Consider the following 13,762-nt stretch of genomic DNA (forward strand, 5'->3'; position numbering starts at 1 on the left):
CACAGGAAGACCAACCTGAAGCCATTCTGATTCCTAAACTGAGCAAATATTTTCTCTGCAAGGTCAAAGTGGAAAAGCCTCTTTTCCTTCATAAATCCTGTCTTAAGGATATGTCTGTGTTTGAATAGGGTGTGAGCCTGTGACATGGCCCAGGAACTAAGTATTTATCATTACAAAAGAATGGCCAGGCTCCCCAGGCAATCCAATCAAGTAACCTGCCAGACAGGAGATAAACAAGGACAGGAGAAAAACAATATTCAAATTTCTGTTTTAGACCGCCTTTTCTGTGATGTAGGTGTGATGTATTTGAGGGGTGGTCTTAGGTTACACCCCTTCTGTGATGTATGTATGATGTTTCTGGGGGTGGTCTTGATCTACAGGATGGGAATTTCAAAAGTCTTTATAAGGCCTTGCATGCCATTTTTCTGGGTCCCTCCTCTCTCCTGCGGGTGAGGGGAGCACCCTGTTGCAACAGATCAATAAAGATCAAGCTTACTAGCTGCTTTGCTTCTCAATATTCTCTGGTCGGCCTCTGTTATTCTCTCCTACCAATAGGGAACCCATGTAAGGACTCTATATGGGCTCTTGGATACCCCATAAGGGAAAAGGGCAATTTTTGTTTACAACAATGCCAAACCAAGGCTTGCTGCGAATGAGGTTGGTGTTATGTCTGAACCTGGGTTTGTGCTTTGTATCCTGCAAACAAGACCACGAGCAGTAAGCCAAGAGCAGTCCTCTTTGTTTGTTTGCAGCAATAAACATTGTTTGTTTGCAGTGAAATAAAAAAATTAAGGTCTTATATATATAATAAATGTTCATAAATGTACCAAGCAAACACGTACATAAATATATAAACCACATGTCTGAAGCAGCACAGGAAAACAGCCATGAAGCCATTTTGGCTCCCAAACTGACCAAATGTTTTCTCTGCAAAGTCAAAAGAAAATGGAAAAGCCTCCCCATTGTCTTTTCCTTCACAAATCCTGTCTTAAGGGTATGTCTGTGTATGAATAGGGTGAGCCTGTGACCTGGCTCAGGAACTAAGTATTTATCATTACAAAAGACTGGCCAGGCTCCCCAGGGTATCCAATCAAGTAAGCATTAACAGGTAACCTGCCAGACAGGAGATAAACAACAACAGGAGATAAACAACGCACTCAGATTTCTGCTGTAAACTGCCTTCTGTGATGTAGGTATGATGTGTCTGGGGGTGGTCTTGGACTCCAGGGCTGGCAATTTAAAATGTCTATATAAGGGCGGGCACACCTAGGTTCTGGGTCCTCCTTCTCCTGCGTGTGAAGGGGGCACCCTGTTGCAACAGTTCAGTAAAGATCAGGCTTACCAGCTGCTTTGCTTCTCAGTATTCTCTGGTTGGCCTCTGTTATTTTCTCCGACCAATGGAGAACCTACAAAGGACTCTATAAGGGCTCTTGTGTCCCCCATAAGGGAATAAGGGCAGATTTTCATTTATTACAGCAGCAAGACAAACCACAAGCTTGCTTTGGGATGCAACACAAAGCCAAACCATAGCTTAGCTCCCGGCAGCATGAGGAGACGGAAGGTGTAAATAGGTGAATAAACCGTATTTCTTAAAGGACCACAGTCTCCACCGTGTCTTCGATTCTCCAAAGGGACACAGACCCTGTGTGGGTGGCTGAGACCCCATGGACTCTTTGCCACCACTTGGCAGTGTTAACGGAAAAATCCGAGGGCTCCCTTGGACAAAAACAAAGACACCAACCAGGATTACTTGGAGCAAAACAGTAGCCTGTAGGCTTGGCCTTTATTGAACTGTTGCAACAGGGTGCTCCCCTCACTTGCAGGAGAGAGGAAGGACCCAGAAAAATGGTGTGCAAGGCCTTATAAAGACTTTTGAAATTGCCACCCTGTAGATCAAGACCACCCCCAGAAACATCATACATACATCACAGAAGGGGTGTAACCTAAGACCACCCCTCAGATACATCACACCTACATCACAGAAAGGAGGGGTTAAGGAAGGAGTTGTGCTGGTAACCTGAGTGTCCTGTCACCTGGCTGGTTCCCCATTTCCCCCTCCCCATGAGTTCTTTCCAGGTGACAAAGGGGAGCTTGCAGTTTCCTGCCCCCAGAGGAAAGAGCTGATTATTGTCCTTTGTTCCAGTCTGTGCTGAATCCACTCCCATATGCAAGTTCTTTGTGATCTTGATGGTCTTCTCTCTAGGACCATCAGGGTCGGCATAGCAACTGGGCAGGGCTCCTATGTATGTGCTAGTATGCTCAAGGGATTATGGCTGCCCTGTATCAAACCTTCCCCATTTTGTAGTCCTTCCTTCATGGAGTAAAATAAAAGTGGAACAGTGCAAATCCAATGTATGGTTGATTTTCTATGAATTTATAACAGAAGCGTGGTGTATGTACTGTGTGAGTGTGAGTGTGTGTGAAGTTTGTACAAACTGAATGGTTGGGGGGGTGGGTTTTCCTGCGACAGCAGGCACCGGACTTTTGTAACTGTAGACACCAGCATGCTCCTTTGTCTCAGTGCTACATGCAAAGCAAGCCAACGAGTACCTTTAAGCGCAAATTACAAAGCGCTAACAGATCCATGATTGCCATTTTTGTATCCAGCAGACGCTCAAGGGTATGTAAGGGATAAGGCAGTAAAATCTGGGGCTTGTATACATCCACAATGCACCAAACTTTTTGTACTGTATACATCCACATTGCAAGACTGAAACAATTGCTTTAACATTTATATTTCGCGAACAGTCACTTTTCTTCTCTGTTTTGTTAATTATTGTTTCTTTGTTGCGTTACGTACATGTTTTGAAGGATTATAATAATAAAAAAATGACAAACAAAAATGTATTTTAAAAAACAGTGCTGCTCCACCCTTAGTACAGAAAGGGAAAGTAACACACAGTGCAATTCAAAAAACCATCTCAGGGTTATTTTTCATGCCACACAGAAGCCAGGTCTTTCTAATGTAGATTATGAACTGTCTCAGCACCTCAGAAACACAGCAACTAGCTAACCAGTGTGCTTTTAAAATAGTTACTGGAGAGACAGGTTCAAGTCCTGAAACCTGATGTACTGGGGTTGGGGGTTTAAACTTCAGCACTAAAATAACAGAAGACAGATATAGCAGCACTTAGGAACCAGGAAAGATAAATGGAATCCCAGAATGAGCACATTTTTGAATGCCACACACTTTCAACAACCGGGACTGCTGTTTCCATGCTCTGCTGGCGAGCTTCTAAGAAACTTTCAACCAGCTTCTGTTGGAAACTGAATGCTGGGTTAGATTTATATACTCTCTTTTTCTGCCACCTGGTCCTCAAAGCAGCTTACAACATAGAAGCAACTTTAAACCAATGCACTTTAAAAACAAATGATAATCACAAAGCTAGCAATAGCTCCGTAGCAACGTTCCACTTCCATTTACACAAGATATTTAACAAGAAGAACTCCTGCCTTGGCAGAACAAGCATTACCATGTTTTTCTGCGTATAAGATGCCCCCATGTGTAAGACAAGACCCCGGTTTTTTTGAACCCCAAATTAAGAAATCAATCTTTTAAACATCAAACAGAACAACGTTGAGCTTTCTGGGGGTAAGTCACCCAAGGTTATTGAGATTTTTTTTGAAAAAAGTTGGCCAAAGCTGTTGAGCTTTTTGATTTATATTATATTATATTATATTATATTATATTATATATTATATATTATATATTATATATTATATATTATATATTATATATTATATATTATATATTATATATTATATTATATTATATTATATTATATTATATTATATTATATTAATGCTCTGCTCATCTGGCTGGGTTTCCCCAGTCACTCTCAGCAGCTTCCAACAACATATTTAAAATAAAATCCAACTTATACGCAGAAAAAAGATCTGATACATATTTTATTAGCTGCCTGGACAGCTCCATGGAGGAAAGGGGATGGAGAGCACTGGTCTACTTCAGCAGGGCTTTTCTGACACTTTAGCACACTTCTGCATTAATGCATGAACCCAGTGGGGCTAAGGATGCCCCACAAGGGTGCCACTCTAAAGAGAATGCTGTCATTGCATTTACACCCCATGGCTGGCACAGTTTTAACTTTCATCTATTGGCAGGGCCGGATTTAGGTTTGATGAGGCCCTAAGCTACTGAAGGTAATAGGACCCTTTCTGTGTCCAGCTGTCCTTCGTCAATAACAAATTGTCGCTGTTTTTTATGTTGAATATATGCTATATGTTAATTTATGGACCTAATTGGTATCTAAAGCCATTTGCACTTAACAAATAGGAGCCTACACAACACAAAACACTGTTGCTGTATGTAGGTTTTATTTGTTTTCTATCTTATATTTTGGAAATGTACATCCAGGATTTTTTCCCTTACATTTTTTGGGGAACCCCCAAGAGAGTGGGCCCCTTCATGGATCACTGCCTTGTCGTGGCGAAGGGGCTTGAATAACTCAGAGAAGCCGTGAGCTATGCTGTGCAGGGCCACCCAAGACAGACAGGTCATAGTGGAGAGTTTAGACTAAATGTGATCCACCTGGAGAAGGAACTGGCAAACCACTTCAGTATTTTGCCAAGAAAACTCCATGGACATAGAAAAGCAGAAGCTTTGAGAAGAAAGTGAGTGTTTCCAAGACATGCTCTGGTTCGTGGAGTCACGGAGAGTCGAACACGACTAAGACGACTAAACAACAAAAAAGAGAGTAGGGCCCTAAGCTACAGCTTGTTTAAAGGTAAAGGGTAAAGGGACCCCTGACCATTAGGTCCGGTCGTGACCGACTCTGGGGTTGCGGCGTTCATCTCGCTTTATTGGCCGAGGGAGCCGGCGTACAGCTTCCGGGTCATGTGGCCAGCATGACTAAGCCGCTTCTGGTGAACCAGAGCAGCGCACGGACACGCCGTTTACCTTCCCGCCGGAGCGGTACCTATTTATCTACTTGCACTTTGACGTGCTTTCGAACTGCTAGGTTGGCAGGAGCAGGGACCAAGCAACGGGAGCTCACCCTGTCGTGGGGATTCGAACCGCTGACCTTCTGATCGGCAAGTCCTAGGCTTTGTGGTTTAACCCACAGCGCCACCCGCATCCCTATATAGCTTGTTTAGTTTATACGTAAATCCGGCACTCCCTATTGGGCCAAGCAAGCAGTTTGCAAGGAGGCATTGGAGAGCCTGACAGGAGAGATTGCACTATGCCAAAGCCCTGGGCCTCCAGAGACACGCAATTCAATTTTTCCACCTGTGCCACAAGGTTGCCTATGCGTCTGTTTGCTCCATAGCGGTGCTTATGCACCCATGAGTCAAAAGACCCGAGCACAGCCACCGACACCAACAAACCCAGAATCGTAGAGTTGCAGAGTTGGAAGGGAACCTGAGGGTCATCTAGTCCAGCTCGCTGCAATGCACATCTCTTGCCCCTCTTCTTACCATAGCTGCTGGTAGGACGGAGCTAGGGTTGCCGCCACCTTTGGGTGGGCAAAATATATGGGACAGTTCTGGCAAAATAAAGGACAGGTGGGGTGGAGGGGAATTGTTGGGCTAAAATGACCGTTACCTGGCGTAGAAATGGCTTCAAAGCAATCCATAATAATAATAGTAATAATAATAATTTATACCCCGCCCATCTGGCTGGGTTTCCTCAGCCACTCTGGGCGGCTTCCAACAAAAGATTAAATTACAGTAATCCATCAAATATTAAAAGCTTCCCTAAACAGGGCTGCCTTCAGATGTCTTCTAAAAGTCAGATAGTTGCTTATTTCCTTGACATCTGATGGGAGGGCATTCCACAGGGCAGGCGCCACCACAGAGAAGGCCCTCCGCCTGGTTCCCTGTAACCTCACTTCTCGCAATGAGGGAACCGCCAGAAGGCCCTCGGCGCTGGACCTCAGTGTCCGGGCTGAACGATGGAGGTGGAGATGCTCCTTCAGATATACAGGACCGAGGCTGTTTAGGGCTTTCAAGGTCAGCACCAACACTTTGAATTGTGCTCGGAAACGTACAAGTGGAAGCTCTCAGTAAGGGCAAACATCCCAACAAGAACATTGAAAGGAAATCCTCCCCACCTGCCAGAAGGATGATAAACGCAGCCAAAAAAGAAAGAGTGGGAGGGGAGGGGAGGGGAGGGGAGAGCGACAAATTCTGCTTCTCTTCCTCGCGGAGTTTGCAAAGGCGCATCCCAGCAATATGCCAGAGGGGCAAAAAGGCAGCGGGAGGGGGGAGGAGTCTGTTTGCAAGCGACACATTTGACATTGGAGGAGCCCTCCTTGCTCCTAATTTTGCAACGGCCCCTTGGATGCCCGAAGTCTGGAGTCCCTGGGAAAAGGCGCGCGGGGGGGGGTGAGGCTCACCCGGGCATGATTTGCCCCAAGAGTGCCCGCTTGGCCCCGCGACCGTGGGTACCCGCCACCGTGGGAGCCTGAGGCCGTGGGTGCCCTGCAGCGTGCATGGCCCCGGCACCGAAATGCGCAGGTGCGCCCGTGCCATTCGTGGGGGCTTTCGTGGGTGCTCGGGTACCGAGGGCCCGGGGCAGTTGGCACCTAGGATTTGCTCCTTGCCTACCGCTCTTGCGGTTCATGTTGTCGCGCAGGATGTCCCCGCTGGAGAGATGCTTGAGCGCGAAGTGCTTGACGATGCGCGCCGACACGGTGCCTTTGCCGGAGCCCGGCGGGCCCATGATCAAGGCGCGCAGCAGCAGCGCCCGCCGCGCCGCCATCGCCAAGCCAAGCGCGCTGCGCTCGCTCCCCGAGGCTCCTCCGGCTGCCCAGCCAGCGACGCCTTTCCTCCCTCCGCCGGGGGGGCGGCTCTTCCCGCTGCTCCCGCCCCGGAGGCCGGCCTCGCCTGTCGGAAGAGGAGGGCTGCGGAGAGGGGCGCACTCCGCCACGTCGTGCCTCTCCTCTCGGCTGCAGTTGGCTTTCCGTTTGCCTGGAAAGAGCAAAAAATCATAATAATCACAACCGCACCAAAAAACCCTTTCTCTCTCTCTCTCTCTCTCTCTCTCTCTCTCTCTCTCTCTCTTGTGTGTGCCAGTCTCCCTCTCGCTCAGAGAAAGGGCTTACCAGAGATCGAAAAGAAGAACCGAAGAATCGTGGGTACCCCCGGGGTCATCTAGTCCAACCCCCGCAATGCGGGAATCTCCACGAGATCGTGCAAGGCAGGTGGCCATCCAGCCTCTGCTATTGCGTTCATGTCCTGCTCATGTCCTCTAGACATCGGGTTGGGCACTGTGAGAAAATGCACCACTAGCTAGGGCTTTGGCTTGAGCCAGTGGGGTCTTATATCTTTCTCTTAATCCTTTGGAAATGTGTGTTTCGTATGTGATGCGAATAAAGATTTTACGATACGATACGATTTGCTGTCATTTTTCTTTTGTTTGATTGCTGCTAGTTTTCTTTCCACTTACTTATTTTAGCTTAGTGCTTCCCGACACCCCCTTTTGATATTATTATTATTATTATTATTATTATTATTATTATTATTATTATTTAGGCCTTTGCAGAATGAGATCTCTAGATGCAAGAAGCTCAAAGCACTCATTTCTCCTGGCTGTCGTCCACAAACCAGTTCATGCAGAATGGAGTAAACCAGGGGTCAGCAAACTTTTTCAGCAGGGGGCCAGTCCACTGTCCCTCAGATCTTGTGGGGGGCTGGACTATATGGGGGGGGAGAGAACGAATTCCTATGCCCCACAAATAACCCAGTAGTGCATTTTAAATAAAAGCACACATTCTGTTCATGTAAAAACACCAGGCAGGTCCCACAAATAACCCAGAGATGCATTTTAAATAAAAGCACACATTCTGTTCATGTAAAAACACCAGGCAGATCCCACAAATAACCCAGAGATGCATTTGAAATAAAAGGACACATTCTACTCATTTAAAAACACGCTGATTCCCGGACCATCCGCGGGCCAGATTTAGAAGGCGATTGGGCCAGATCCGGCCCCTGTGCCTTAGTTTGCCTACCCATGGAGTAGACCAATTAAAGCCAAAGGGAGAAAATGATTTGTGGGACGCAAGTTCTGCCATCTCATCTTGGGGTAGCCGGACAGCTTATGACTGTTAATGCAATGTTAGCTGCTGATTAGATTCGGAAATTGGCAGTATCCATTTCAGGTTCCTATTTTTGACAACGTTTCTGACCAGCAATGTAATGAAGTCATGCAACTTTGTGTCTCTCTCATCCATTGTAACCATTAGCTCATCCATTCTCCCTTTCATCAAAACAATTAGCTCCCAGCCTTCACCCGCCTCCCCAAACTCTCCAATATCCTCTCACCCCACTCTCTTTTTATGGTATAATTGTAAACTACCTCAAGACGCATGTAAAAGGCAGATTTTTTTTTTTTTTTTGGCAATTGTGTGTGTTTTTAAATTTGTGCATTGTGTGTGTGTGTGTAATTTTAAAAATACAAACAATTGCTTCTTCCAGACTGTTGCAATTTGGGGGTGGAATTTGATCACATAACAACAGATTCGGGAGGAGCAACTAAAGTTGATCTGTTGCTCTTGCATGACAAACCCATTTCTACCCCAAAATTGGACTTTTTGTGATAAGGAAAATGATGGGAAATTGTTTCAAGCAAATGTTATCGCCGCACGTTCAAATGCAACATTGCATCACCTCCCGACAAACAAATCAGAATCAATGCTCAATAAATAGTCAACGGAGAGCAACTTCCCTGCAAACTTTTTGCAGACAAAATCTATGTGAGTGCTCAATAAACAGGTCTGCAAGTGCTATCAGAAGGAGTCCTGTGTCCTTCTGGGGTTTGACAATCTCTCTTCTTTCTTTCTCTGCACACTTTTAGCAGACAAGCCCTTTGGAGCAGAGCTGAGTGGATCTTTTGCTAGAGTGTGTGTTAGATGCCCATGTAATGATTGACAGAGGTCTTTAACCTTTAGAAACTTCCCTGCAGGCAGAAACAGTGGGCAAGTCAAAGCTGTCCCTATTTTTGGGTGGGATTCAATCACTTCCCAGCAATATCGGGTCTCACAATTACAGTTGGTTGGGATGGGAAATCCTGCACAACGAATCTGCTTCCCCAAAATACTAGACTTCTTGGGATAAGGATATTGATGGGGAATAGAGAGAGTGGGATAACACTTGTTTTGACACAAAGTTGTCTACCAATTAGGATGAACACTCAATAAACAAGACTTCTGGAATAACTCCTTGCCAATGAAGCAATTCCCATCACTACATTTACATGCTAGAGAAAAAAATCACTCCCTAAATTTCTGCATGCCATATGTCAAGGCGGGAGACGCGAGCATGTCAGGAATAACTCACAAGGTGTCAGTGAAGTTGACTCTATTAAAAGAATCAAAACAGCTCATGTCTAGCGAGCGCAGCACTCTTCCCAGCAGATCTTGCTCCAATGAGGCAGTTGCGAGGACTGAAGGTCCCACCCTTCCCATAGCTCCCTTAATCTCCTGCTCTCCCAGGTCCTTCCCAAGCCACCTGAAGCTTCTCTGCCTTGTCTCTCTTTGCTCTGCCCTCTTCATACTTCGACAGGTTCTAGGAGACCAGGGTTGGGAGGTAATGGTCACAGCAGGAGGGGGACTCCCTGGCTTCTTTAACTGCCAGCCTCATCTCTACCCCTCTTCTCCAACTTCCACTTGTCCCTCTGATTCTGGACTGCTCTCTGCCAGAGTCTCTTCCTGCTCATGAAAGCCTGTTACCTCTTCAGCTTCTGAAACTGTAGGAATGATCGCTGGGTTGTGGAGCACACTCCCGCCCATGGGCAGCCTCAGCTCTTTGCATGCATGACCTTGGGGTGCAGAGCACACTCCCCCTCACAGATAAAGCCACAGCTGTCTGAACATCTTGCCCTCTATCTAACCTTTTGCGGTCTCAGTAGTCTACTGTGTCCTGTCTGTGACCTTTGTCTCTGAGACCTTTGTCTCCTTCGTCATACATTATGCAAGGGGAAAATGACACGGTGGAAACAGGTGCCAAAATAACTTTGTCCCACCCCACAATCTCGGGACTGGAAGATGTGTAAAGGTCACAGCCCAAAATGTATCTACCTGGGTTTGCATATTGTGTCAATAAAAGGAGCCTCCACAGAGCTAGCTGGCAGCTTGCTTGCAGCTCACCTGTGCGCAGCTCACCTGCATTACCAACTCCTTCCTCATGTCCTTCACTTCAGAAACCTTCTCCTCCTAGTCTGCTCCCTCTTCTCCCTCTGAACACCCATCACCGTCCCACCATCAATCCCCTGGCTCTGAGCCTTCTCCCCTGGGGGGTTTCCTTGGGCGTTCCCCAGTTGGTGCCTCCCACCACTCCTCTTCATCCAGGCAGTACAGCTGGCTCTCAAAGGTATTGAAGCCCTGCTGGAAAGCAATGCTTGACGTCCTAGGAAAGTTGCATTTCTTTTTAAGAAACGTGGGAGAGTGCATTGCTAAATGCTCAACCAGTCATTGATGTTGAACTCAACTGGAAATCTGGCATGGTGGGGAATTCTGCCTTGGAGAGAGAAGGAGCTTGCCAACGATGCACAAGGTTGATTTTCCTTGATGTTATCCAATTAGGCCTTGATATTTGATTCTCCTTATCCAAACGCCCTAGGTACTCCTTAACTAAATTCAATTATGCTGGAAATAGACCTCTTGCACTTCGCATGCCTTGTCTGCTAATTTCCCTCAGCCATGTAAAATGTGCGGCAGTGAGAATAAGCAGACCTATGAGCTGAGCCAGAAGTCATTTTATTTTTGTTTTACATGCATCCACATGCCCTTCAAAGTATGTATGAGGAACATTGCTGAAATGCCATGTCCATCTAAGGCTGGGCATTTTTGGACTAGCCAGGCCTGCTTTTTGCCAGGAGAGAACAGAGAGCAGCATCGAAAGAGAGAATGTGTGTGTGTGTGTGTGTGTGTGTGTGTGTCTAAAGGAAGAAGTGACCCACAAACTGCAGTAACTTATTTTATGAAGAATACCTGCAGATGGTAGTGATCTGAAGAAGGTTATGATCTGCTTTTTAAGAGAAAACAACTGACAAAGCAGCACACTGAACGCAAAGCTAGACAACCATCAAAAACAACACAAAATGTGGTTTTAAAACTATAGCTAGGTTTTCCTCAGGGACACAAAGACCAAGGGCATCTGAGTGTAGTGTCCAAATAATTCATAATTATCTGACTTTCAAATAGATCGTATAAGTGACATATTATTGAATATAGCACTCTCTTAATGCACTTCAGTTGTCTGAAAATCCATGGCCGATTTCTCATGGATTTCAGTGGTTTGGAGTTGAAGATTGCAATTGGTGAAGGTTAGATCCCAACACTGTGTGAGCCGACTTCCACTTGCACAACTGTGCTACTTCCTCTCCTCCCCCCCACCCTCAAACATCTGCTCCAGAGTTTGGCAAAGGGGAGATTCTGTTAAGTAAGCAGAAGTCAGTTCCACTTGTATGGAGACAATGCTGGATTCAACCCAAAACAAGTTAAGCCAGCAAAGTCTTACTCAGCTGTCATAGTTCTGTGGGACATACCTGATGGCAAATAGACAAGTAAAAGAATCAGGTAGAAACTATAAGAAGATTCAAATGATGAAGTGGCAAGTCTGATATACATCTGCTTAGAACAGGCATGGCCAAACTTGGCCCTCCAGCTGTTTTGGGACTACAATTCCCATCATCCCTGACCACTGGTCCTGTTAGTTAGGGGTGATGGGAGTTGTAGTCCCAAAACAGCTGGAGGGCCAAGTTTGACCATGCCTGGCTTAGAAGAACTCAGGTCCATCACTTTAAACTCCTAGGGGTGGGTGTATGATAGCAGCCTACATAACTTGAAACATCTAGGATGTCAGGGAATGGTCGGAACAGGAAGGCAGGGTAGTGTGCACTCAGTCTGATCAGCTTATCTCCGAAGAGGAGAAGGAGGGGGAAGTTTCGCCTCACTTGTCTCCAGCAGTTTCAGGAGAGGGAGAGATGCTATACCGTTCGAGGAGGAATTGCCTAATTACGAGATAGTGGAAGAGGAAGGGGAGGTGAGAGCACAGCCGGCAGAGACGTCCCTGGAGAATACAGGGGATCCTCCATCTCCACGGGCTCGTCGGTCCCTCCTCATCCTAGAACAGAGAAGGCAAAGGGGTGGGACTCCTGGGACTTCCCGGCGGCCAACAGATTGAGGTTGAATCCTGACGAGACAGAAGTACTGTTTTTGGGAGAGAGGAGATGGGCTGGTGTGGAGGACACCCTGGTCCTGAATGGGGTAACTGTGCCCCTGAAGGACCAGGTGGGCAGCCTGGGAGTCATTTTTAACTCGCAGCCGTCCATGGAGGTGCAGGTCAATTCTGTGTCCAGGGCAGCTGTTTACCAGCTCCATCTGGTACGCAGGCTGAGACCCTACCAGCCCGCAGACTGTCTTGCCAGAGTAGCGCATGCTCTGGTTATCTCTCGCTTGGACTACTGCAATGTGCTCTATGTGGGGCTACCTTTGAAGGTGACCCAGAAACTACAACTAATCCAGAATGCGGCAGCTAGACTGGTGACTGGGAGCGGCCACCAAGACCACATAACACCAGTCTTGAAAGACCTACATTAGCTCCCAGTACGTTTCCGAGCACAATTCAAAGTGTTGGTGCTGACCTTTAAAGCCCTAAACAGCCTCAGTCCAGTATATCTGAAGGAGCATCTCTACCCCCATCGTTCTACCTGGACACTGAGGTCCAGCGCCGAGGGCCTTCTGGCGGTTACCTTACTGTGAGAAACCAAGTTACAGGGAACCAGGCAGAGGGCCTTCTCGGTAGCGGCACCCGCCCTGTGGAACGCCCTCCCACCAGATGTCAAAGAGAACAACAACTACCAGACTTTTAGACTACATCTGAAGGCAGCCCTGCTTTGGGAAGCTTTTAATGTTAATATTATTATTCACATTGGTGCTCAGGATGTTGTTGGGAATGGAAGAGGAGGGGCTCAGAGTAGCCAATGTATCTCTTTGTGTGGAAACATGGATTCTTGTCTTGCAGCCAGATTACTGAATAAAAAGGACTATAAAATACGAACTGCTTGTTATTCTTGCCTTTGATGCTAATGGTGGGGGAGAGGACTCTCCACGCCTGACGCAGGACAGCGGTGAGGAACTTGACCCTCCAAATATCGCCAGATCATCCCACGTCATCGGACACGATGTCTGGGGATGATGGCAGTAGGAGTCGGACAACACCAGGAAGGCAACACGGCTCATAAAAAGAATACTGTTATTTTATTTAAAAACAAACAAACCCAGAAATAGATTGTGTGGTTGCTAATACCATTTTGGGCCAATGGAGGTCACTAATTCTCTGCACAAGCATGGTAACTTTCAGTTGCATATAACTTTTAATACCATGTAACTTGGTGTCAGATACATTTTTGCTCCTTCCCATTTCTGTGCCTAAGTCAGTGGTGTCCAAACTTTTCTCAAAGAGGGCCAGATCTGATGAAGTGAAGGGCCGTGAGGGCCGACCAAAAGGCCAAACAAAGTTGTTGACCTTTTTTTTAGGGTTGAAGTTGTTGAGGGTTTTACCCCAGGAAATAAACTGCCACAGGGACCACATTAAACCAACCGGTGGGCCAGAATAGGCCCCCGAGAGGGACTTTGGACATGCCTGGCCTAAGTCTTAAGATCTTATGGTGATAATATATATATTTTTAATGACTTGGCTAGTTTTGAAATGCTTATAAAATAAATGTGGGCTTTACATTATAGATTAAGGAAATCTTTATTTGTTTTAGAAGGTTTTATACCTCACTTTTGCCAAC

The 13,762-nt window shown here is 46.4% G+C and overlaps 1 protein-coding gene across 1 annotated transcript in view; it reads right to left on the reverse strand.

Annotated features, from left to right (window-relative positions):
* Window positions 1-7,128, reverse strand: part of AK3 (adenylate kinase 3) — a 17,355-nt gene extending 10,227 nt beyond the window's left edge. Inside the window, exons 1-2 of the mRNA XM_083593924.1 lie at window positions 7,065-7,128; window positions 6,568-6,930 (exon numbers count right to left, since the gene is read on the reverse strand). Of these exons, the coding sequence (XP_083450050.1) occupies window positions 6,568-6,930; window positions 7,065-7,113 (412 nt within the window). The 5' untranslated portion in view covers window positions 7,114-7,128. The remainder of the gene's footprint in view (window positions 1-6,567; window positions 6,931-7,064) is intronic.
* Window positions 7,129-13,762: the final 6,634 nt, after the last annotated feature.

This window comes from Podarcis filfolensis, assembly GCF_964270895.1.
Source record: "Podarcis filfolensis genome assembly, chromosome: 17".
Lineage (NCBI taxonomy): Eukaryota > Metazoa > Chordata > Lepidosauria > Squamata > Lacertidae > Podarcis > Podarcis filfolensis.